The sequence below is a fragment of the Gigantopelta aegis genome, chromosome 10 (genome assembly GCF_016097555.1).
Source record: "Gigantopelta aegis isolate Gae_Host chromosome 10, Gae_host_genome, whole genome shotgun sequence".
NCBI classification, from domain to species: Eukaryota; Metazoa; Mollusca; class Gastropoda; order Neomphalida; family Peltospiridae; genus Gigantopelta; species Gigantopelta aegis.
The window spans coordinates 83595542-83618134 of NC_054708.1; the positions used below are offsets into that span (position 1 = coordinate 83595542).

Genomic DNA, 22593 nt, shown 5'->3' on the forward strand with positions numbered 1-22593 from the left:
GGAGAACTGTATTGTTTGTTTTTTTGTGTTCTGTAATGTAATGGTGTTTCACCAAATGTACATCTAGGTATTCTTGTGTTCTGTAATGTAATGGTGTTTCACCAAATGTACATCTAGGTATTCTTGTGTTCTGTAATGTAATGGTGTTTCACCAAATGTACATCTAGGTATTCTTGTGTTCTGTAATGTAATGGTGTTTCACCAAATGTACATCTAGGTATTCTTGTGTCACAACTGGTGTTTATGTTTGGTTATTTTTTAAATATTAATTACACGATGAAACGACTTGAATAACCTCGTTTAACACACGTTCAGGACATGTCACGTGGTGAAATGGCTCCTTAATGACAGGATAGTATGGACCATACAGTTGAATATCAGTTTGGGATATGTCTGATCTTTGATTTCAGGCCAATATAAAGCTAAAGTTAGTTTGGTTTGTTAAACGACACCACTAGAGCACATTAATTTATTAATAATCGGCTATTGGATGTCAAACATTTAGTAATTTTGACTCGTAGTCATTAGAGGAAACCCGCTACAGTTTTTCATTAGTAGCAAAGGGATCTCTTATATACACTTTCCCACAGAAAGAAACACACATACCACGGTCTTTGACCAGCTGTGGTGCACTGGTTGGAACGAGAAACCCCAACCAATTGAATATAATACCAGCGTCTAAAACGCTACCACATTACACAAAAACACTAACGTTCTCCTTTTGTGGTGATACTTAAAGCGAATGAGCGACCGAGTGTGATTGCGTTGGTACTGGGTGTGTGTGTGTGTGTGTAAGGGGGGGGGGGGGGGGGGCACTGATTGAGTTGGTCAATGAGGAAGTGAGTACGTTAGCCGGTTCGTCCACTCATCCGTCAGTCGTGATCAGTTAGTCAGTTAGCCCGGGGCAGGGACGCCGCCTGGAGCCTAGCCATCTCCAAGATCAAGGGCCAGTACGCTCGATACTTGGTCGACGCCAAGCACTTCATCTCGTCCCCGTAGTCGCCAACCGTTCCAAGGGCTTAATTGGACTTTAATTTTTTATTTTTTTTGTAAACAGTCCGACGCACTTTATTTTGGAAGCCCGTCTAAATTGCTCAAACCACCTTAAAACTCTTTCGGTCGAGCAGTCTAATTTTGTTCTTTGGACTTAAATTTTTGTCCAGACATGAGTTGTATGAATGAGCTCATTTTGGCTTTAGGTCTTTGACCTAGCTACTAAATTCGTATTCCAAATTCCGCCCACCTTAAACTCACACGCCCCCCCCCCCCCCCCCCCCCCCCCCCCCCCCCCCCCCCCCCCCGGACCATTTAGATCGGACTTTAAACTTTTAGACCTCCGTTTTTTTAAATATTATTAAATAGTCCGATCCTCTCTTCTTTCTCTTATTTATTTTTGGACTGTCCATCTAAAATGCTCCAAATTATATAAATATTCGGCCGAGCAGTCAATTCTTTTTATTTTTGGCTTGTAACTTTTTATTTAATGTTTTTTTTTTAATTCTATTAACTTTTTTACTAATAGCTATTTTCAAAATTCTGCCCATTTTCAACTCTATCCTCCCCTCATCCCGAGTCAAGCCACCGATCTTATCAGAGGTCGGACTCTGGATGGGCGTGTTCGAAACCCTAGTGGTATATGGACACGTTAAATTGTTATCTATCTATCTATCAGTTAGTCAGTTGCCAGAGTCGGTAATTTAACCATAGATAAAAGTTACCGAACGTCATTTTCCCTGCCATCCATGTTTTGCTGAACATATTGCTGGGCATGTCCTACAGCTCGTTTTTAATTGTGATTTCAGAGAGGCCATGTCAGGACCTAAAGCGCCCAAAGAATGGTGCACTTGCTTGTGATACCAGCGTATCAAGTTTCTATTGCTCTATGTCGTGTCAGGAAAACTGGGACATACCTCGGTTGGCTAAACCCGTGGATTTGTATATCTGTGGCTGGAGTACGGGCAGATGGGCACCAACATCAGATATTCCCGACTGTACTGGTCAGTACACGTACACATACATATATCAACGTATTCACATGCACACGTACATATATCAACGTATTCACATGTACACGTACATATATCAACGTATTCACATGTACACGTACATATATCAACGTATTCACATATATAAAAGATGCACATACACACACACTATTTCTCTCTCTGTGTCTCTGTGTGTCTCTCTCTCTCTCTCTCTCTCTCTCTCTCTCTCTCTCTCTCTCTCTCTCTCTCTCTCTCTCTCTCTCTCTCATAAAATAACCAGGCTTTATAATTGAACCTAAGAAGTGCAAAACGTTCTCTTCAGTGTTAATTATTTCACTCATTCATTCATTTATTCATTTGTTCATTCATGCATTGATATATGCATTATTTTATTTTTTATTATTATTATTTTAATAGAGAAATTCACAGCTGGCAAAATGCGCCTGAGTTCAGAATTATATTACTATTCTGGATCATGTGGTGACAACTCCACACTGGATGAAATCAAGGGAAACTTTGTAAATATTATGAATGATAAGGGTATTTGGGTTGTGAGCTGTTCGACATGCACGGTGGATAACGTCGTTGTTTTCTGTGGAGAGGGACAATCAAGGCGCAAACGAAGAAGCACAGATACACACACCGAGGTGAAAAAAACATTCTATACTCACGAACTTTTGCACTGTAACAATTTACCAATAATTCGCCTTTTTTATTTTGTTTCTTTTAACAACACCACTAGAACACATTGACATATTAATCATCGCAAGGTATCTTTTATATGCACCATCCCACAGACAGGATAGCATATACCACGGCCTTTGATATACCAGCCGTGATGCACTGACTGGAACGAGAAATAACGCAATGGGTCGCCTTTTTTAATTCATATTTGCATGAATAAACACAATGCCATATTACAAGACGTTAATTTGATTGGTTGCTGAAATATCTTAATTGTTAATGTATGGACGTTTACACAACGATAATATATTATAGGTGCTGTAACTAGTTACATGTGCCATATTTCGCTAATGTTACATCTATTTGTGATAAAATAACTACACATTAATTGATGTCACGTTTAATCTTTGATTAATACCTCGGGAATATCGAGTGGTGTTCAATACGACTAAATTCCTATTTTGATACGTCACAACAAACTCTGGCACATCAACTGTCTGTATGTAGATAGGTCGGTCAGAGACAGATGCGTTGCACAAAGACAGCAAACTTGTCAGAAACAAATGTCATGTATATTGTAACGTTACAAAATGTATGCCTCAACTGTCTTCTAAATGTTCTCCCCAAAAACATCTCACTATTAACGTTCACTGTATACTTGTATTTTTGTGGGCATAATATAGTTGAAGGTGTAACATTTGGATTAACATTGATTACACAATTGTGGGTCGAGAACTTCCATTGTGCAAGTTTAATTGTTTACTTTATTTTATAGGCATATAGATGAATACTACTACTACTACTACTACTACTACTACTACTACTACTACTATATTTCATTTCAAAGTAAAAATTATCACATAATTGTGCCGAGAACTTACATAATACAAGTTTTATTGTTTACTTTTATTTTATAGGCATATATTTGAATATACATGTGTATACAGTAAAGTACTCTTATAACAACTGGAAGGGACCATGATAGTTAGTTCGTTATAGCAGTAGTTCGTTCTAAGTATGTTCGTTCTAAGTGTACTTTATTGCATATAATATTCTCATTTCAGAATAAAAGTGATTACATAATTGTGGCGCAAACATGTTTTGCATATTTTGGAGTACACTTTTAATAGCCCTCGTCAAATAGTTTCAGGTTTTTTTTAAAATTAACATTTCCTAAATTTATTCAGATGAAGCGATCTGCAGAGACACAGACAGTCATATCATGGGACTGGGTTGTTCCAATCGACGGCGACACCGTTTCAGCTATCACTACAGCAGATGGATTTCTGATGGCTCTCGCAGATCGCATGAACAACTTCGTTCAAAACAATGATAGTGCGATCAGTCTGACTGGACTTGAACTCAGATCCAATTCGTACGGATATGATGAATCACACCTTGTCTGCCCTCTAGGGTACTCGGAGAACTGGGCAAGAGGAACGTGCTGTAAGCCCTGTTATAGTCATTATAAGTTACTGAATATAGTGACTGGGATTTGTCTGCTCAAATGTACACCGATATTTGTCCCTAACCCTAAGAAAGAGAGTAATTCTGCATCTATTGTAATAGAACAGACATAAGCGTACATGCTCCCAATTGTATAATGAGTTGGACGATTTTTGCCCGAATGCCCAATTCTGGATAACAACATTTATTTATATTAGCATTACTGCCAAACGATTATATATGACTGCATAGTACGCATTTTCACATGTATTACAACTGAAAGTGTGGTTACAATTATTGAAATACATGGTGAAAACGTTTCATGCTACTCCATTTTGAGTTTTGAGTTTGAGTGTTTTTCTACAGCACCAGGATGGTTGGGTGAGGAAAACAACAGTTGGATATGCTAGCTATTATATGTCTTTTTGAATCAAAATAACGTCAAACTCGAAAGACGTCATTATTTATGTCCTTACATCAAAATCCACGTAGACTATAGCTGCATGTAATTTACATGGACGTGATTGTACATAGCGTTAGAGAAACTTAGTTTTGGTGTATGATACATTGATATTAAATGTATTTGAGTTTTGTTTTAAATGTGTTAAGACCTGAACATCACCATTGATTTGAACAGCTCCCTGCCCCACTGGTACGATGTATGATAAAACTAACGACGTCTGCTCGAGTTGTCCCACTGGGTTCTACCAAGACGAGGCTGGACAGTTTGAGTGTAAAACGTGTCCCACAGGTACCACGACCGTGATCACCGGCGCCAGGACTCGCGACAACTGTACTGGTAAGTCTACATGTATCACTAGTTACGATGACGTCATCGATTCATCAAAACTGTACTGGTAAGCACACTGGCGTAGCTAAAATTTTAGATTGGGAGGGCAGCCTATATGGGGGAGGGGGTGGGGGGCAATCGACACTAGGTATGCACATTGTATGTATATATTTATGTATGATTTTATAAAATGTAAAAGTTTTTTTTAGTTTGATTGAGTGGGATGGCCCCTGCGCCACTGTTTAGCTTCCATGTAGCTCTAGTTACGATGATGTCATAGCTCTATTAAAACTATACAGATGAATCCGTGATTAGTAATTAGAGAATACTTAACCAGCTAGACGGCAGTACCGTTTATCTTGCACGAGTGAATTGACGTTGTCCTCTCCGAGCCTTTGTCCTTTGACTCTGGAAGGACAAATCGGCCTCCGTGGCGTCGTGGTAGGCCATCGGTCTACAGGCTGGTAGGTACTGGGTTCGGATCCCAGTCGAGGCATGGGATTTTTAATCCAGATACCGACTCCAAACCCTGAGTGAGTGCTCCGCAAGGCTTAATGGGTAGGTGTAAACCACTTGCACCGACCAGTGATCCATAACTGGTTCAATAAAGGCCATGGTTTGTGCTATCCTGCCTGTGGGAAGCGCAAATAAAAGATCCCTTGCTGCTAATCGGAAAGAGTAGCCCATGTAGTGGCGACAACGGGTTTCCTCTTTATATATCTGTGTGGTCCTTAACCATATGTCTGACGCCATATAACCGTAAATAAAATGTGTTGAGTGCGTCGTTAAATAAAACATTTCTTTTTTTCTGGAAGGACAACATCATTTCACTCGTGCAAGATAAACGGTATTGCCGAGTAGCGAGTTGGTTATTTTATCATTACCCATTATCAATCGTTATCATTTTATGGAAGATTTTCAAACGATACTGTTATCAAAATCAAATTTGCAAGTTGAGAACAAGAGACAGCGTTGCGTCATAGTTGTGACGTACATATCGCTGATAACGTACGTCGGTTGTGACTAACACCATGGAAACTTCTTACACTTAATACACTGGTTACGGTTGTTTGTTGTTGCCTAACAGTTGTGACCTCAAAGCCTGTAGTGAACCACTGATTAAGATGTCACAACTTACCCAGAGGAAGAAATGTTTTCTTCTTTTTTTCTTTCCCAAGGGAAAGATATTTTTTCTTTCCCCACTTATCTCTGCCCATGTGGGTAATAAATGATATTTGTTGATATCAGTCTTGCATCAGAACTGTACTGTGAAATCTGTAATTAGTAACTGTATTTTTATGAAATTATGACTTCATCAAGGCTTCACGTGCAGGCCTATCTTTAATTGCTAAATGACGTTTGGTGATGACCTCACTCCAGCACAACTAATAGCATAAAGTAATTATTTGATGAATTAACTGACAAGCCATATGAGCCAGTGTTATCCACCACGGCTCTCACGTCGCAGTGAATACCAGCTGACTGTTCAATTTTCACAGACGTAAGACAGTTGTAATACACTGCATTTCACATCAAACAGTATGGGGGTGCTTTAGGCACTCTTGTCTCCCGTTACGTATATAGGCCTACATCTCAGATATGTAAATTTGCCTTGTTCTGTTCATCCCGTTTCTGTCTACGTTGGTCTCAGTTATATGATTCGGACGGGATGTAGCCCAGTGCTAAAGCGCTGGCGTGATGAGTTGTCAGTCTAGGATCGATTCCAGTCAGTAGTCAATTGGGCTGTCTGTTGTTCTAGCCAGTGCACCTCGACTGATATGTCAACGGTCGTGGTATTTGATATTCTGTCTTTGGCTTGGTGCATATAAAAGATCCCTGGCTACTAATAGAAAACTGCAGCGGGTTTCCTCTTTAAGACTATACGTCAAAATAACCAAATGCTTGGCATCCAATAGCCGATAATTAATAAAACAATGTGCTCTAGTGGTGTCGTTAAACAAAACAAGCGCACAAAGAGTTATATAATTCGGTCACTCAGGTTACTTCAAATTAAACCAAAACAATCAAACTTTGATTACTAGGCGGACACGAGAACACAGACAACCTATTTTTCTTCTAAATTTCATTTATATCATATCACAAAAGATATTATTAGGCTTACTAGGTATTGAAGAAGATTGTATACATTTAACTTGATGTTCAGTTTTTGTTTTTTGTTGTTTTTTTAAAACAGAAGTCTGCTCTGCTGGTCATTTCTCCAGTAATGGTGTCGTACCTTGTGACGGTTGTCCAATTGGACAATACCAGCCGAATTCCGGATCAAAGAACTGTCTGTCATGCGACTATGGCACCACGACCACTAACACTGCTACAACTGATCCTGACGCCTGTCAGGGTAAGAATTTAAAGACTTTTGACATAACATAAATATAAACATTAAGTCAGTTATTCAAAATATCGTCAACGTTCTAAATTTCTCTACAAATGCCAGAATTAAAAGGACAGTTTGATATTGCAGTGATTATGTACTTAGAATCACTGAATAATGATGATACCGGTTTTTTGCGAAAGTTTTAATGGTTCAGTGTTCACACACACAGGGAAACTTATTAAGAAAAATACAAATTGTTGCTATCCACAAATGAGACAAGTATCTTATAATTTAGTTAGGACTCTTGTCTTGTGAAACAATTGTTTTAAAAACAAACATCATAACTGAATGCTATAGTGCCAATACATTTTAATATAAATACTGTTATATCATCTTCAGTGAAACACATTGCACACATTCTAATGTGGTTATTTTGAACACATTGATTAATGGATGTTTTCATTTACAGAATTCGACATTAGAGTCGAGGGTCCAGCACTGGTATCATCTACGGTATCCCTTCAAAACAGCACTGATGATTTCACCATTGCTCTGTGGTTTGCCACTGGTGCTGAAGCAAATCTAAGAATCAAACAGTCTGACGAAAGTTACCCATTCCAACGTCTCAACGTGCTAGGGTAGGATTTTGGAATTTTTGTAGCAATAGTAAATTCTTTACCAACTACAGTGAACATTATAAATTAACAGCAAACAGCAAAGATTTTCAAAAATTAAAATCTAGAGTATGTGTAGCTAACCATAGTGTACTTGGAAGTTCTGCCTACAATTAAAGTGTGACACGTGAACAGACTTTAACAACACACATCAAATGTAAAGGATTTGCATAGTTTTGTTTTACATTATTGCAGAAATAATATCACGGACGTCGTGTTACCTTCATCAAGCTGGGCCCATGTATCCATCGTGTTTGCATACACAGATAAATTAGTGACTGTGTATAACAATGGGGAAGTGTCTTTATCAAAAACTCTTGCATCTGTACCTACACCAGCAGTTGATTCTGGTTCCCGCCTGGAAATCATTGCACAAGCCGACGCTGGTATGTGAATAAATTAATTTACAGTTATATATAAAATAAATATTTAATATGTTGTTACCGTAATCTCATACCTATATTAAAATACAGATAGTGGCACTTAGTAGTTAAACATAATACAATGTATTAATATATGTGATTTCTATTTTCTGAATGCAATTTTGTATTCTGCTGTTTGTGAATTCATGTACACCGGGGGCGGGATGTAGTCCAGCAGTAAAGTGTTCACTTGATGCACGGTCGGTCTAGGATCAATACCCATCGGTGGGTCCATTGGGTTATTTCTCGTTCCAGCCAGTGCACCACGACTGGTATATCAAAGGCCGTGGTGTGTGCTATCATGTATGTGGGATGGTGCATATAAAAGATCCCTTGCTACTAAATAACATTTTAGCGGGTTTCCTCTCTAAGATTATATGTCAACATTATCTAATGTTTGACATTCCAATAGCCGATGGCTAATTAATCAATGTGCTTTAGTGGTATCGTTAAACAAACAAACAAAACAAATCATCTACAACAATTAACTATCTTTATAAAATGTTTTATATATGTGTATATGTATGTGTGCACATTAAGTCCGCTATATTACTTTCAGTTATGACAATGAGGTCCCTGTTCCTTCTTCCCACTGCCTTGTCTGCTAGTGACGTCCGGACTCTGGCTAGTTCTTGTGGAAGTAAACCGAGTGATTTTGCCCTGTCTCTGATTGACCTCTCAGGCGGCGATTCACCACGATCTGTCCGGGTGATCATCCCAAGTACTTGTGATGGTAAATATAACAGTAGTCCTGTGTCAAGATACGAGTTTAAATATGCTAATGGTGTTATAGTTCAGAATAGCAAGTTGGCACTTCTTCTTAAATCTTTTAACGCCATACATGTAGTGACGTTGATTCTATTAGTGAATTACTTGCTAACTAATTATTAAAGGGACATTCCCGAGTTTGCTGCATTGTAAGATGTTTCCGACTAATAAAATATTTCTACGATTAAACTTACATATTAAATATATTTTCTTGTTTAGAATATCAGTGTCTGTATATTCAAAGTGTTTCTAATCGTCTGAACATTTGTAAGAAGCCCAAACTGGATTTTGTCTTCTAATAATTTCGTGCGTACGAAAAAACAGATTTTAGGAAATAAAATGAAATTTACGCTAATACAAATATTAGAACGATCAGAAACACGTTTAATATACAGCCACTGATATGTTATGCAGGAAAATATATTTAATATGTAATTACAATCGTTAAAAAGTCTCTGTTAGTCGATAACATCTTAAAGATTGCAGCAAACTGAGGAATGTCCCTTTAAAACCCCAGTCACACTGTCCCGGTGATGGCCACAGTATCCCACGGTAGGTCCCGGTGATGGCCACAGTATCCCACGGTAGGTCCCGGTGATGGCCACAGTATCCCACGGTAGGTCCCGGTGATGGCCACAGTATCCCACGGTAGGTCCCGGTGAAGGCCACAGTATCCCACGGTAGGTCCCGGTGATGGCCACAGTATCCCACGGTAGGTCCCGGTGATGGCCACAGTATCCCACGGTAGGTCCCGGTGATGGCCACAGTATCCCACGGTAGGTCCCGCTGATGGCCACAGTATCCCACGGTAGGTCCCGGTGCTATGAACCGTAGCTCACCGTAACTCTGGCTCCAATTTTGTCCCAAAAGACAGTCTGCCACAGTGGTGCTAAGGTTATTATACGGTGAGCCACGGTATCCCACGGTTTTAGTACGGAAGACCACAGTATTGCTATGGACCCCACTACGTGTCCCCACGGTAGGCTACGGTGCACTGTTGTGCTACCTGCGACCAATACGGTGTCGTCAAGGACCATAAAGGTGGTGCTACGGTGTGTCACGGTTACCCACGATTCGACTATGTAGCAGAGTCGGCGGCAGCCATAAGTCGACACTCAGGGTGAACCACGGATGGTCACGGATGGGCAAGGAAGGGTCTACGGTGGTCCTATGGCGGGACACGGTGGTACTAAGGTTACACTATAGCGGCACTACGATATGCATTCACCGGCGGCGACCACGGTGAGCCACGGAAGTTTTAAACATCATAAAACAACCGTGGCGATCTACGGTTCGTCATGCATCACCCCGGACTCACGTTTTGCCGGAATATCTATGATTTTTGCCCGAATTTAAGGTTTTGCTCCAGCACTTTTTAACGATTGTAATTACATCTCAAATATATTTTCCTGCATAACAAATGCCACCCCTCACAGCACCAGATGTCCTGCCCCTGATCGTGTTGTAACCTCACCGTGGTGAAGGGGTGTAACATTCTCTTTGAGAATGGCCAATACAGCACAAAATTGAAGTTTTGAGTAAAATTCAGTATCCGTAAAATTCTGTGATATTTGTGTTTTTGCACAGTTCTTTACACTGTTTTTGTTTAAGTCTTGAATTTTTATATTGATGTTGATCATCACTTTATTTATTTGCATTACCATAGTTTGACACCCAATAGCCGATGTATGTTTCGTGCTGGGGTGTCGTTAAACATTAATTCATTCATTCATTCATTCAGATGTCCTGGTTACTAGTTTAACGTACTCATAGTATTTATACCACAAAGGTTTGAACACGCGCGTGCCGAGCTGAACCTCTGACTTTGCCAATGACTAAGTCCGGGACAGGATGGGGGGTGGGGGAACTTTTAAGTGGGCTGAATTTGGAATAAATTTAGAAAGCCAAAAATGGAGCAGTCTACTCACGTCTGTCACAAAAAGGTTAAATCCAAAAATAAACTTTGAGCGCTCGATCAAAAACGTTGAAAATAAAGTGCATCGGACTATTTACAAAAACTATAAACATAAGTGTTTGAACAGGAACAGAAAAACAGTCCGACTAAGTCTTTACCTGGAGGCAGGTAGAAAGGTTCGTGCATGATTACGGTGAGGCAGGTGTTGTCGGCCTGAGCTTGGGGAAAATTGTGGTGAGGTTGTTTTCACTGACGAATAGCCTGCAGTCTTTCCCCCCAAACATAATCCTCAGCATCGAGTAAATTGTGTGGGCGTCGAAGTTGGCCTTGATCAGCGCTTGTCGAAAGATGTCATCCTCTCGAGTTGTAATGAAGTGTCCAGTAGGCTGCTGCTCCTTGGTGATGTTGATCCAAGCTTCGTACCCCCCTCCCCCCCCCCCCCCCCCCCCCCCTTGCGGTGGTTGAAGGCCTTGAAACGGTCCGCCCTCAGCCGAAAACGTAACTTGGTTACATCTACATCACCCTGGATGTACTGTGGTGATAGCGAGGGGCCAGCGTGGACTGTGATGCGTTCCAAGGGCTGACCGGAGGGGGCGATTCAGCGTCTGGTACCTAAGCTGCTCCCTGGAATAGAGGTGGGGCCACCTTCCCCTTATTGTGTGTGTGTGTGTGGGGGGGGGGGGGGGGGGGAGGGCACCAATGGCAAGAATGTGGGGCTGCCTGGGACTTCCATGAGAATGATGTGTTCTTCCATGGGCTCCACAGGGGGAAACCGAACACAAGGAATCGCCGCTGGCGGTTAAGCCGACAGTTTTGGTTCCCCCCTGGTCACCCCTGGCGCGTGTTTCGGGTCGAGACCCAATGCAGTCCCTGTTGCCGCTCTTGGTGTTTCTTTCTTAGCCTTGGGCGGCGACGCAGAAGAGACCACCGCTTGCCTTTGAGCCGTCAACTTTGAGCTCCACTGTGCTGCCCCTGGCGCGCATCTCCTTGACTTCCTCTTTTATCTCTTCGGACGTGTCCCTGTAGGCAAATTGCCCCCGCTGTACACAAGCGTGACAAAGTCCGCGTTCCCGTTGTACTCTATATAGAATGACCAGACTTCCAATTAATGCCGTGATACATCCCATAAACTTAGTTTATATACATGGTTATCGCACACTTTCGACTGACAGAATATACATCCTCGTGCTTTGTCACTCGGGAGTATTGGCTGTCAATCAAAACATCACGAGTGTACAATAACTACGCACAACACTCGTACGTTTTACATTACTTTTAATGTTGAATCAGTAAATATTATTAAAGGTTAAAAAACAATTATATTAATGTAAGAAAGAATAATGAAAATTATATCTTTTGGCTACCAAGGAAAACACTGAAATAGTTATACACAGTTAGGTATGAACAGTTTCACGCGAAAGTGATATGCTTTCCATACTTTAAAACAGTTCTTAGGTTCATATATTAACATAAAATATTATCACTTTCAATTCTTAAATTAGTCACATTTTATATTACAGCTGTTGACGAATGCCAGCAGAACTCACCTTGTAACGGACACACCTGTATAAACCTGCCAGGTAGCTACAGGTGTGAATGTCAGGACGGATTTTCTGGGTCAGACTGCTCAGTTCCTCCGGATTTTTGTGCAGACAACAAATGTGAACAGGGAACGTGTGAGAACAGAACAAAGGACTACGTGTGTAACTGCTATGATGGGTTTAAAGGACAGTTGTGTGAAGTGAAAATAGGTAATATTCCTAACATTTCCATGGTAGGTAGACTCAGGGATGACTGCGCAGCCGTATAGACGAGACACTAGATAGAGATTCGTGGAGGCAAATACCATTCGGATCTAAATTATGCAGAGATTCGATCTTGATTGAGCATAATGGTCTAGTCATTCAGATACAATGAATGAATGAATGTTTAACGACACCCCAGCATCAGATACAATTAAATCCAAAAAGCAATGGACTAGGGCAAATGATCTCCATGAATTAATTTCCATAATGCAGTTTCTCTTAATCAATAAAGTAAAACCTTTTCATGGGCACATACCATCATGCATATATATCACATACATGTATGTATGTATTTATATATATATATACACACACACACACACACACACACACACGGATTGATTCCATGAATCTCTATCGAGTGCCTCATCTATAGTGTACTGGACAATACATCCTTCTTGCACCGCCAAAAAGAGCACTGCCACTCCCAGACTAGTTTACTAGATCAAACCTAGCACAGGCGAGAGCTCATTGGAATAAATATAAGTGTGATGACACGCACTCATGTATCACTGTGAAAACACTGACATGTGAGCAAAACCTACTCAACCGGTGGCACCCATCATTAATACTGCCACCATAGCTGTCAAGTCGGTCACTTCTTGGAAGGAATAAAAAATGTGAAACAAATTTGAAAACGTATGCAACAAGTTAGAAATATGGATAGTAACTGCCATCATTTTGATCAGTGATACATCGTAGTTAGGAGATATAGCCCCCAAATATCTACCATACAACGCCTTGAATGCCCCAGGAGTCGCTGGACATCATAACCTTGATGGAACAACTGCTGTGCTAAGATCGAAGTATGGAACTGATTTGATACCTTCAGATGTTTCTTTATTTCAGTAGTTTGTCAGTAAATCAGTGGAAGGTAATCTTTCATCCTGCCATTATTGACTATTAGATCATAAATACAGCAGAAATTAAAGTAAAAGCCAGATTCCTTTGTTTTGATTTAACAAGATTAGTATGAAATTCTTGTTCATATGCATAGAGAATCATATAGACGAGTAATGGAGCACAGTTTCCATGAGAATTCCTATTTCCTGTCTATATGTCATATCCCAGGATTTGAGATATAAGCTGTCAGTGAGGAAGTCCAGCATTTCACATAGGTCTGTCTCAGTATACTTTAGTCTGGATTCACTCTCAGTCCTTCCAAATTGTCCAGATCCGTGGAAAATAGTTAATTAATGAATAAGTGTCTGTAGATAGTTTTCGTTTTGTGTAATATGGTAAAAACAAATACAATCCTTCCATTGTTTGGTGTCCACGTTATAAATTTAATGACTTAAATAACAGTTTAGAGTGAAAAAAATGACAGGTATCATTACGAACCAAAGTATAACGAATCCTAGTCGAATTCAAACTGTTTTCATTAATGCACGAGAAACCCACTATGTGCAAAATCTTTGCGTCTATCGTGGGCCAGATGTTACAGAAACACTACCTAGAAGCAAAGACGTACGGGCTCCCATTTGTGTAGGTGGTGTGTGTGTGTGTGTGTGTGTGTGTGTGTGTGTGTGTGTGTTGCCGTTTGCCCGAATTAAACGAAAATGCCCGAATCTGGATAAGAACATCTATTCATGTAAGCTTTACTGCCAAACAGCTATTTAGGGTTGTAAATGAATCACTGTACATGGATTAGAACTAATTTTGATGGTAGAATGGTGGAAATACATAGTAAACCGGTCTTTACTGCCAAACAGCTATTTAGGGTTGTAAACGAATCACTGTACATGGATTAGAACGAATTTTAATGGTAGAATGGTGAAAATACATAGTAAGCCGGTCTTTACTGCCAAACAGCTATTTAGGGTTGTAAACGAATCACTGTACATGGATTAGAACTAATTTTGATGGTAGAATGGTGGAAATACATAGTAAACCGGTCTCAGAATCGCACATTTTTTCCGAATATCTCTACAATATTTGCCCGAATTTGAGGTTTTGCTCCAGCACTAGGCGGGCAATTACCCCCCCTGTCTCGTACGCTTATGCTAAGATGCCGTCTGCTATTAAAAGTTGCTACAATAAGACACTAGCAAAGAATTACCTAAAGTCTATTAGCCCATAACTAATTGTGTTGAGCGTATTTTGTAGTAAACGGCGAATGGAATAACTGGTCTGACTGGGATGTGTGTTCTCTGACTTGTGGATATGGAACTCAGACGAGGAGAAGACGATGTGACAACCCTGCACCAACTCAACCTGAAGGAAAGAATTGTAGTGGTTCAGGTTCACAGACACGTGCCTGTAACACAGTCGACTGTCCGGGTTTGTATTACGAGTTGTTAGCCCAGATCTACCCACAACTTTCGTAACCACAGACGGGATGCTATAGATGGGGTTTTCCCGATTGTCGCCCAGTAGTTTATGACGTCGTCGATAGATGGCTTAACCGTACGGCCGCCATTAAGGTAGTGAAATTCATGCCAGAATAACATGTGAGGGCATTGTATCTAGGTGCAATTTCAGTATTTATTACGTTTTTGGAAGGTTTCGAGAAAGCAAAATCAGTATTACATCTCGGATAATTCAACATCTTTTAAAGATTCTGCATTCATATCAAAATCGGTGGAAGTCTGTTAATGATTAAAAACATAAATAGTAAAGCACCTAGATACAAAAGCATAGCGAATAAATTAAACACACGCAAGAATATAATTTTGATGGTTATTAAGTGAAACTGAATGCATCTTAAAGTATACAAAAAGATTTCAGTTATGTACGTTTGTAGAAAACAGGTGGTGTAAGTAGTAACAAGGCCTGCCGGGTGCCATGACCTACTTTCCGTGACCTTGACCTTGGTGTCTGGCCTTGGTGTGAGTCATAGTGGTGTGGCCTACTAGGGTGAACGCTCGCCCGTGTCCCTGGCCGACTTAGGTTGGTACTGATGTCCTTGGACTGGCCCTGACCGACTTAGGTTGGTACTGATGTCCTTGGACTGGCCCTGACCGATTTGTTTAGCATTGACCGACTTAGAAGGCAGTGACTGGTATACCTGGGCAGGTGTGCGACCTTGGTGTAAGTCATAGCCTTGACGTACTTGGTGTGTGACTCGTCGCCTAGCCTTGACAGGGATGGTGTAGGATCCCAAATTGATACTAATGGGAAAGTGCAGCGGGTTTCCTCTCTAAAACTGTCAGAAGTATGTTTCACATCCAACAGCCGATGATTAATAAATCGAGATGCTCTAGTGGTGCCGTTAACCTACCACTTCTAAGGACTGCCCGACGCGAGGTAGTGTATTTAATTTTAGCGCGCTGAATGATGAATGGTTATCACTGTTTACATCCGGCAAGTGATGGTATCTTGTGTTGTCAGTCTCTAAATAAAATACTCTACGGAACTTCTAGAAGTTACTTTCTCAAAGTCTGGCAGAAAGACGAAATGATTGAAATAGGTGAAAAAAGGAATTCTCGTTCTACACTATCTGATAGCGCATTCACAAGATTATTATGAACTGACCTATTTCGTCGCTTCATCCCGCGAGCACACACACACCCACACATATATAAGGTTTAAATGACAGGTTTTGCCACTGTTTCGGTAGCTCAGTCGTTAGCGTAGTCGACTTGAGCGTGAAAGCTACGTCGTTCGTATCTCATGAGGTAGAATTTTTTTTTTCTATTATTTTTTAAATTATTTTATTTATTTATTTGTTTTTATTTTATTTATTTATTTATTTATTTATTTATTTATTTATTTATGTATTATGTTCAAGCAGAACCCAATAGCATCCTCTAATAACCCTGTGTGGACGGGACGTAGTTCAGTGTTCCCTTGATGTGCGGTAGGTCTGGGATCGATCCCCGTCGGTGGGCCCATTGGGCTATATCCAGCCAGTGCTCCACAACTGGACAACGACCGTGGTATGTGCTATCCTGCCTGTGGGATGGTGTAGGATCCCTTACTGCTAATCGGAAGAGTAGCCCATGTATTGGCGACAGCGGGTTTTCTCTCAAAATCTGTGTGGTCCTTAACCATATGTCCGTATAACCGTAAATAAAATGTGTTGAGTGCGTCGTTAAATAAAACATTTCTTTCTTTCCTCAATCAATATCTGTGTGGTCCTTAACCATATGTCCGTATAACCGTAAATAAAATGTGTTGAGTAAATAAAACATTTCCTTCCTCGTAAAATAAAGATTAATTGAATACAAATATTTATTTTTATTATTTTGTTTTAGTCATAGGGAAAGAAAGACATATTTGTCTCGAAGAAAGGAATGTTTGTTATGAAGAAAGGCATATGCGTTAAGGAGAAGAAAGGAATATTTGTTAAGGAGAAGAAAGGGATGTTTGTTAAGGAGAAGAAAGGAATATTTGTTAAGGAGAAGAAAGGGATGTTTGTTAAGGAGAAGAAAGGAATATTTGTTAAGGAGAAGAAAGGAATATTTGTTAAGGAGAAGAAAGGGATGTTTGTTAAGGGAAGAAAGGGATAGACTGGGGTGCGGTGTCATTTGACACCCACCTCCGCCGAGGCGAACTTTTGTTTTTAAAGTGTAATATATTAGTCAATATGGGCGTCCAGGGAAATTATATTTGCTTGCATAGATTTGAATTATTCATTATGCTTTTGTATTCGCGTGCATATGAGCTTCACTATTGACGTTTTTAATTATTAACATACTTCCACCAACTTTGTTATGAATCTACAATCTCTAAATGAGGTTAAATTATCCGACATACTGGTTTTGCTTTCACAAAATGTACCAAAAAGGTCATAAATACTGAAAATTTACCCAGATGCAATACCTTCACATGTTATTATTGTGCGAGTTTCACTCCATTAATGGCGGACCGATCACGTGATTCTAAACATGGCCGCGCACAGTACTTTGACGTCACTGGCCAATAAACCAAACTATACCACTGAAGACGTCTTTGTAAAGTTTGTTTTGATTAGCATAACCATCGGCTATTGGAGGTCAAACAACTAGTAATTCTGACAGCCTCCAGATTAAACGAGGTGCATTTTCCCCATTAAAGGGACATTCCTGAGTTTGCTGCATTGTAAGATGTTTTCGACTAATAAAATATTTCTACGATTAAACTTACATATTAAATATATTTTCTTGTTTAGAACATCAGTGTCTGTGTATTCAATGTGTTTCTGGTCGTCTTAATATTTATAAGAAGCCCAAACTGGATTTTGTCTTCAAATAATTTCGTACGTACAAAAAAACTAAATTAGGAAATAAAATGAAAGCCTAATAACAGAATAGGGATTCCCATTATGCCTGAAGAAAGTGTTTCGTCGTTACTTCGTAGTATTTATTTTATTAATGAAATAAGTATATACGTGGAATTATACAAATTGGCCATGGTAATTTGTGTCGTTCATGCAAAGATGAACCACATATCTAGACCCGCATTAGTTATACACTTATACAAGTTATTCAGGTTATGAATACCAACAATGTTCCACCTCATTTTCGCAGTCGAGTACATAACACATGATAGTATCTATCTAATTGTATTTATAATGGACAACTGCACCAATGAAACTAATAAAGACAATTCAGCACTTTATATTCTCAGTGTAACACCACAATTATGATCTTACATAACACATGATAGTATCACACCACAATTATGATATTTTTGTTTTGTTTTGGTTTCTTAACAGTTTGTCGTTCGACTGCTGTCCGGAATGGATTAGGATCTAGAGCTCAGTGTAACGGAACCGAGTCTTCCTTAGACTGTGTATCGGTGTGCAGAAACCCGAATCACGTGGTCGATCCATTTGACAAACAAGTTGTGCGCTGCAGAGATGGAATCTGGGATGCTGAACGGCCGAAGGTGGCTTCATGCACCAGTAAGATGATCACTGTGATCATGAAATTAAGGAAAAGTTATTAATTTATTAACACACAAAATGTTATCCGGATATTGCTGCACAGTTTATTGTTTGCTGATAACTCCAAAAACCAAACAAACAGGTTTAAGTTACATATTTCACATGCATTGCTGAAAACAATGACTCATCTTTGCGTTTACCCATCCCAACGCAAGATAATGAATGTTATGAGGCATTATTTTCATGAATTGCAGCATTAATAATTCCGAGTGTTTCATCAGGTTTCTACTATATCTATAACGTAGGTCTAACATTGTTTTCGTATTTCAGAAATCAATGCCCCATCTGTCGCAACGGTTACTACAACTGCGACATACCAGACAGATTCGTGTCTGTCCCAAACCTCACTTTCTGGTATTGAGTCGTCTGTACACCAAAATACCGCCACTCTAGCATGCAGTTCACATTCTTCATGCCAGACAAATGTTCAGGCAGTCGGCTGTGGTGACAGTTACAGAGGAAGAAGATCGATTTTAACAACAGTTGTCATTAATATAACTATAAATATTATCGAAGGTGACCTTCAACTTGGAGACTTTCTGGCAACACAAACAAGTAAGTATTACGTCAGAGTTACGGGCAAGTACAAACGTCGTTTTACGACAGACTTACAGGTATGATAACCTTCGTTATTGAAAATACCAATTCTGAGATTAATTAGCCGTTCATCATTTTACTTTCCTTTAATTTAATACATAGCTCTTTCTTTCTCTTTGTGCTACTTATTAGACATTTTGAAATATTTATATTGTATTTGATTTGTCAGTTTAAAAACAAATATTTGGATTGATAAAATGTAGTGAGAGACTTGTATAGGCTGTTGCTTGTTGGCAATCCCAAGTCGCTAATTTTGTATTGTTTAAAAAGCAAGGTAGGAAAGCCACCTTGTCCTATTTATTATTATTATTATTATACATTTGTATGTGTAGTCGTTGGGCATCGAATCGAACTTCACATGCAATGTAATTTGTGTATTGCAGTCAGTCAGCCTCTACAGTCTTTGATTAATGCAATAAACATTTTGGAAATGTCAGCAAAGCAGATCCAAAACGACACTTCAATATTCCTTGCAAGAGTTAATGGAGTCGAGTATTCGGTACTGAAAGAGAGTGTAACCACGGCAACAGGATTGCACTGTCCAACAGGGACCGCTGCCAGAGATATCTATTGTGGTATGATAATTCTATAACCCGTTCAACTATTGCCGGAGACAAAATGTAGTCATTTGCATACGCATCACTCGATATAATGTTCTTTTTGTTTTTACCTTAATTGGAACCTCCCTCGTTTCACTATTATCGCGATGTAATTTACCAAGATTGTATTAATAAATATTTGATACATGTAACCTATAATACAAGTGTCATGACTGTCGTTATTCAATTTATTAAACAAAAAGACAAATGGTTTCTAAAAGTTAGTAAATCTTGTTAAAACACAATTAAACAGCTCATAACGCCTTTAACCCATTCCATGATGCCATTCTGCTACCCAAGATGTAACGTAATCATTGTGATAAGGACTTGAATGTGGGTAAGTATGGGTTTTTTTTTATGAATTAAGCACAAGTTAAATTCAAACTGTCTTATGTTAGGGTTTTTAGAATATGAATGCCTGAGGCCAGCGTTTCTAGATGCGGGCCACAAAGCACTGTCTCGGGACTGCACTATGGTCAGTGAGGAAACAATTTATTTTCACAAATACAGTGCCATTCCTTTGTATATAATACCTGAAGTTGACTAAATAATGTGTGTTATAGTGTACTGCGCACCAGGAGCCTACAGCCAGGGAGACGAATGCAAGTTTTGTGAAGTGGGCTCCTATCAGGATGAAATAGGACAAACTGAATGTAAGCGATGTCCGCCAGGGAAATCTACACAGTTCATTGGATCAACAGATGTTGAGGATTGCACAGGTAAGAAGCTGTTAACATAGCTGTCTGTTATTACTGGGGACGCAGGGATGATGTAATAAATAAATAAATATATGCGTTAATTAATTAATGTATTGATGTACTTATTTAGTTATTTATTTATCGAATAGAGGTAAAGTTTGTTTTGTTTAACGACACCAACAGAGTACATCAATTTATTATCATCGGCTATTGTATGTCAAACATTTGGTAATTTCGACATATATTCTTAGAGAGGAAACCCACTACATTTTTTCATTAGTAGGAAGGGATCTTTTATATGCACCATCCCAGAAAGGATAGCAGATACCACGGCCTTTAATATACTAGTCGTGTTGCACCGGATGGAGCGAAACATAGCCCAATAGGCCCACTAACCGGGATCTATCCCAGACCAACCACGCATCAAGCTAGCGCTTTACAACTGGCCTACGTCCCGCCTTTATTTATGGAATAGTGGGTGTCAAACAGAGCTGTATGACGATGAACATCAATAGAAACATTCTTAAATTGTTATCAATAGAAACATTCTTAAATTGTTATCAATAAAACACACTTTGATTTTCCAGAATCAGCTGATAATAATCATGAGACTACGGATGACAAGAGAAACTCAATTTGGAAAGTCGTAGGTGGTGCCCTGGGCGCTATGGCGGCAGCAGGTCTTCTTGTGGCTATCGTCTACAAAATATATAGGTTTGCAATTAATTGAAAAAAAGCACTTCTTTCGTGTTTGATTGAATTGAATATTGACTATGTAAAGGGGCAGTAAATTTCTTGCCGTCCTCATTGTTACGGGATGGTCATCCCAAGAACAAATAAACTATTTTGAATTTTTGACTAGATAGGCGATAAGAATGTTGGAAGACATAGCGATGCTGAAAAGGAAGGAAGGAAAATGGTTTATTTAATGACGCACTCAACACATTTTATTTACAGTTATATGGAGTCGGACATATGGTTAAGGACCACACAGATATTGAGATTGGGCTACTCTTTTCGATTAGCAACAAGGGATCTTTAATATGTACCATCCCACAGACAGGATAGTACATACCACGGCCTTTGTTACACCAGTTATGGAGCACTGGCTGGAACGAGAAATAGCCCAATGGACCCACCGACGGATATCGATCCCAGATCGATTGCGCATCAGGCGAGCGCTCTACCACTGAGCTACGTACCGACACTGCTGAATGACGTTGACCTGATCAAATGTGTTTACTGCTTCCATCGGTTTCCATAACTGTCAACTGATTTGAAATAATTCTTTTTATCAAAACCTTGTCTCAGCATGTCCCCTTTTTTATTCGTTTTTGTGTGGATCATTTGACAATGTATAAATCAAAATGGAACTAGAATCCACAACTCATCCCTTCCCTTTGTTTTACTGGCAATAGGTACAAATTGAACTCTGTCTCGTGGCTTTGTTGCTTTAAATATTACTATAAAACATACTAGTATCTACAGGGATAACTATAGACATCTGCCGACCGGCCTCGGTGGCGTCGTGGCAGGCCATCGGTCTACAGGCTGGTAGGTACTGGGTTCGGATCCCAGTCGAGGCATGGGATTGTTAATCCAGATACCGACTCCAAACCCTGGGTGAGTGCTCCGCAAGGCTCAGTGGGTAGGTGTAAACCACTTGCACCGTCAAGTGATCCATAAATGGTTCAACAAAGGCCATGGTGTGTGCTATCTTGCCTGTGGGAAGCGCAAATAAAAGATCCCTTGCTGCCCGTCGTAAAAGAGTAGCCTATGTGGCGACAGCGGGTTTCCTCTAAAAATAATGTCAGAATGACCATATGTCTGACGTCCAATAGCCGATGATAAGATAAAAAAATCAATGTGCTCCAGTGGCGTCGTTAAATAAAACAAACTTTACCTATAGGTAGTACTAAACCAAATAACTTCCGGCTGGGTCAAAGTTCGAGGTGCACCGAACTTTTGATAGAGAAGTGAACAACACCACAAGTCCTGTGATTGGTTAT

General features: G+C 39.7%; 1 protein-coding gene across 1 annotated transcript in view; it reads left to right on the plus strand.

Annotated features, from left to right (window-relative positions):
- Nucleotides 1–22593, plus strand: part of LOC121383864 — a 64655-nt gene that overhangs the window by 36296 nt on the left and 5766 nt on the right. The window contains exons 11-25 of the mRNA XM_041513961.1: nt 1803–1997; nt 2403–2632; nt 3857–4115; nt 4753–4914; nt 7100–7261; nt 7707–7875; nt 8107–8297; nt 8893–9066; nt 12537–12767; nt 14928–15101; nt 18460–18648; nt 18961–19245; nt 19671–19862; nt 20450–20605; nt 21172–21298. Of these exons, the coding sequence (XP_041369895.1) occupies nt 1803–1997; nt 2403–2632; nt 3857–4115; nt 4753–4914; nt 7100–7261; nt 7707–7875; nt 8107–8297; nt 8893–9066; nt 12537–12767; nt 14928–15101; nt 18460–18648; nt 18961–19245; nt 19671–19862; nt 20450–20605; nt 21172–21298 (2896 nt within the window). The remainder of the gene's footprint in view (nt 1–1802; nt 1998–2402; nt 2633–3856; nt 4116–4752; nt 4915–7099; nt 7262–7706; nt 7876–8106; nt 8298–8892; nt 9067–12536; nt 12768–14927; nt 15102–18459; nt 18649–18960; nt 19246–19670; nt 19863–20449; nt 20606–21171; nt 21299–22593) is intronic.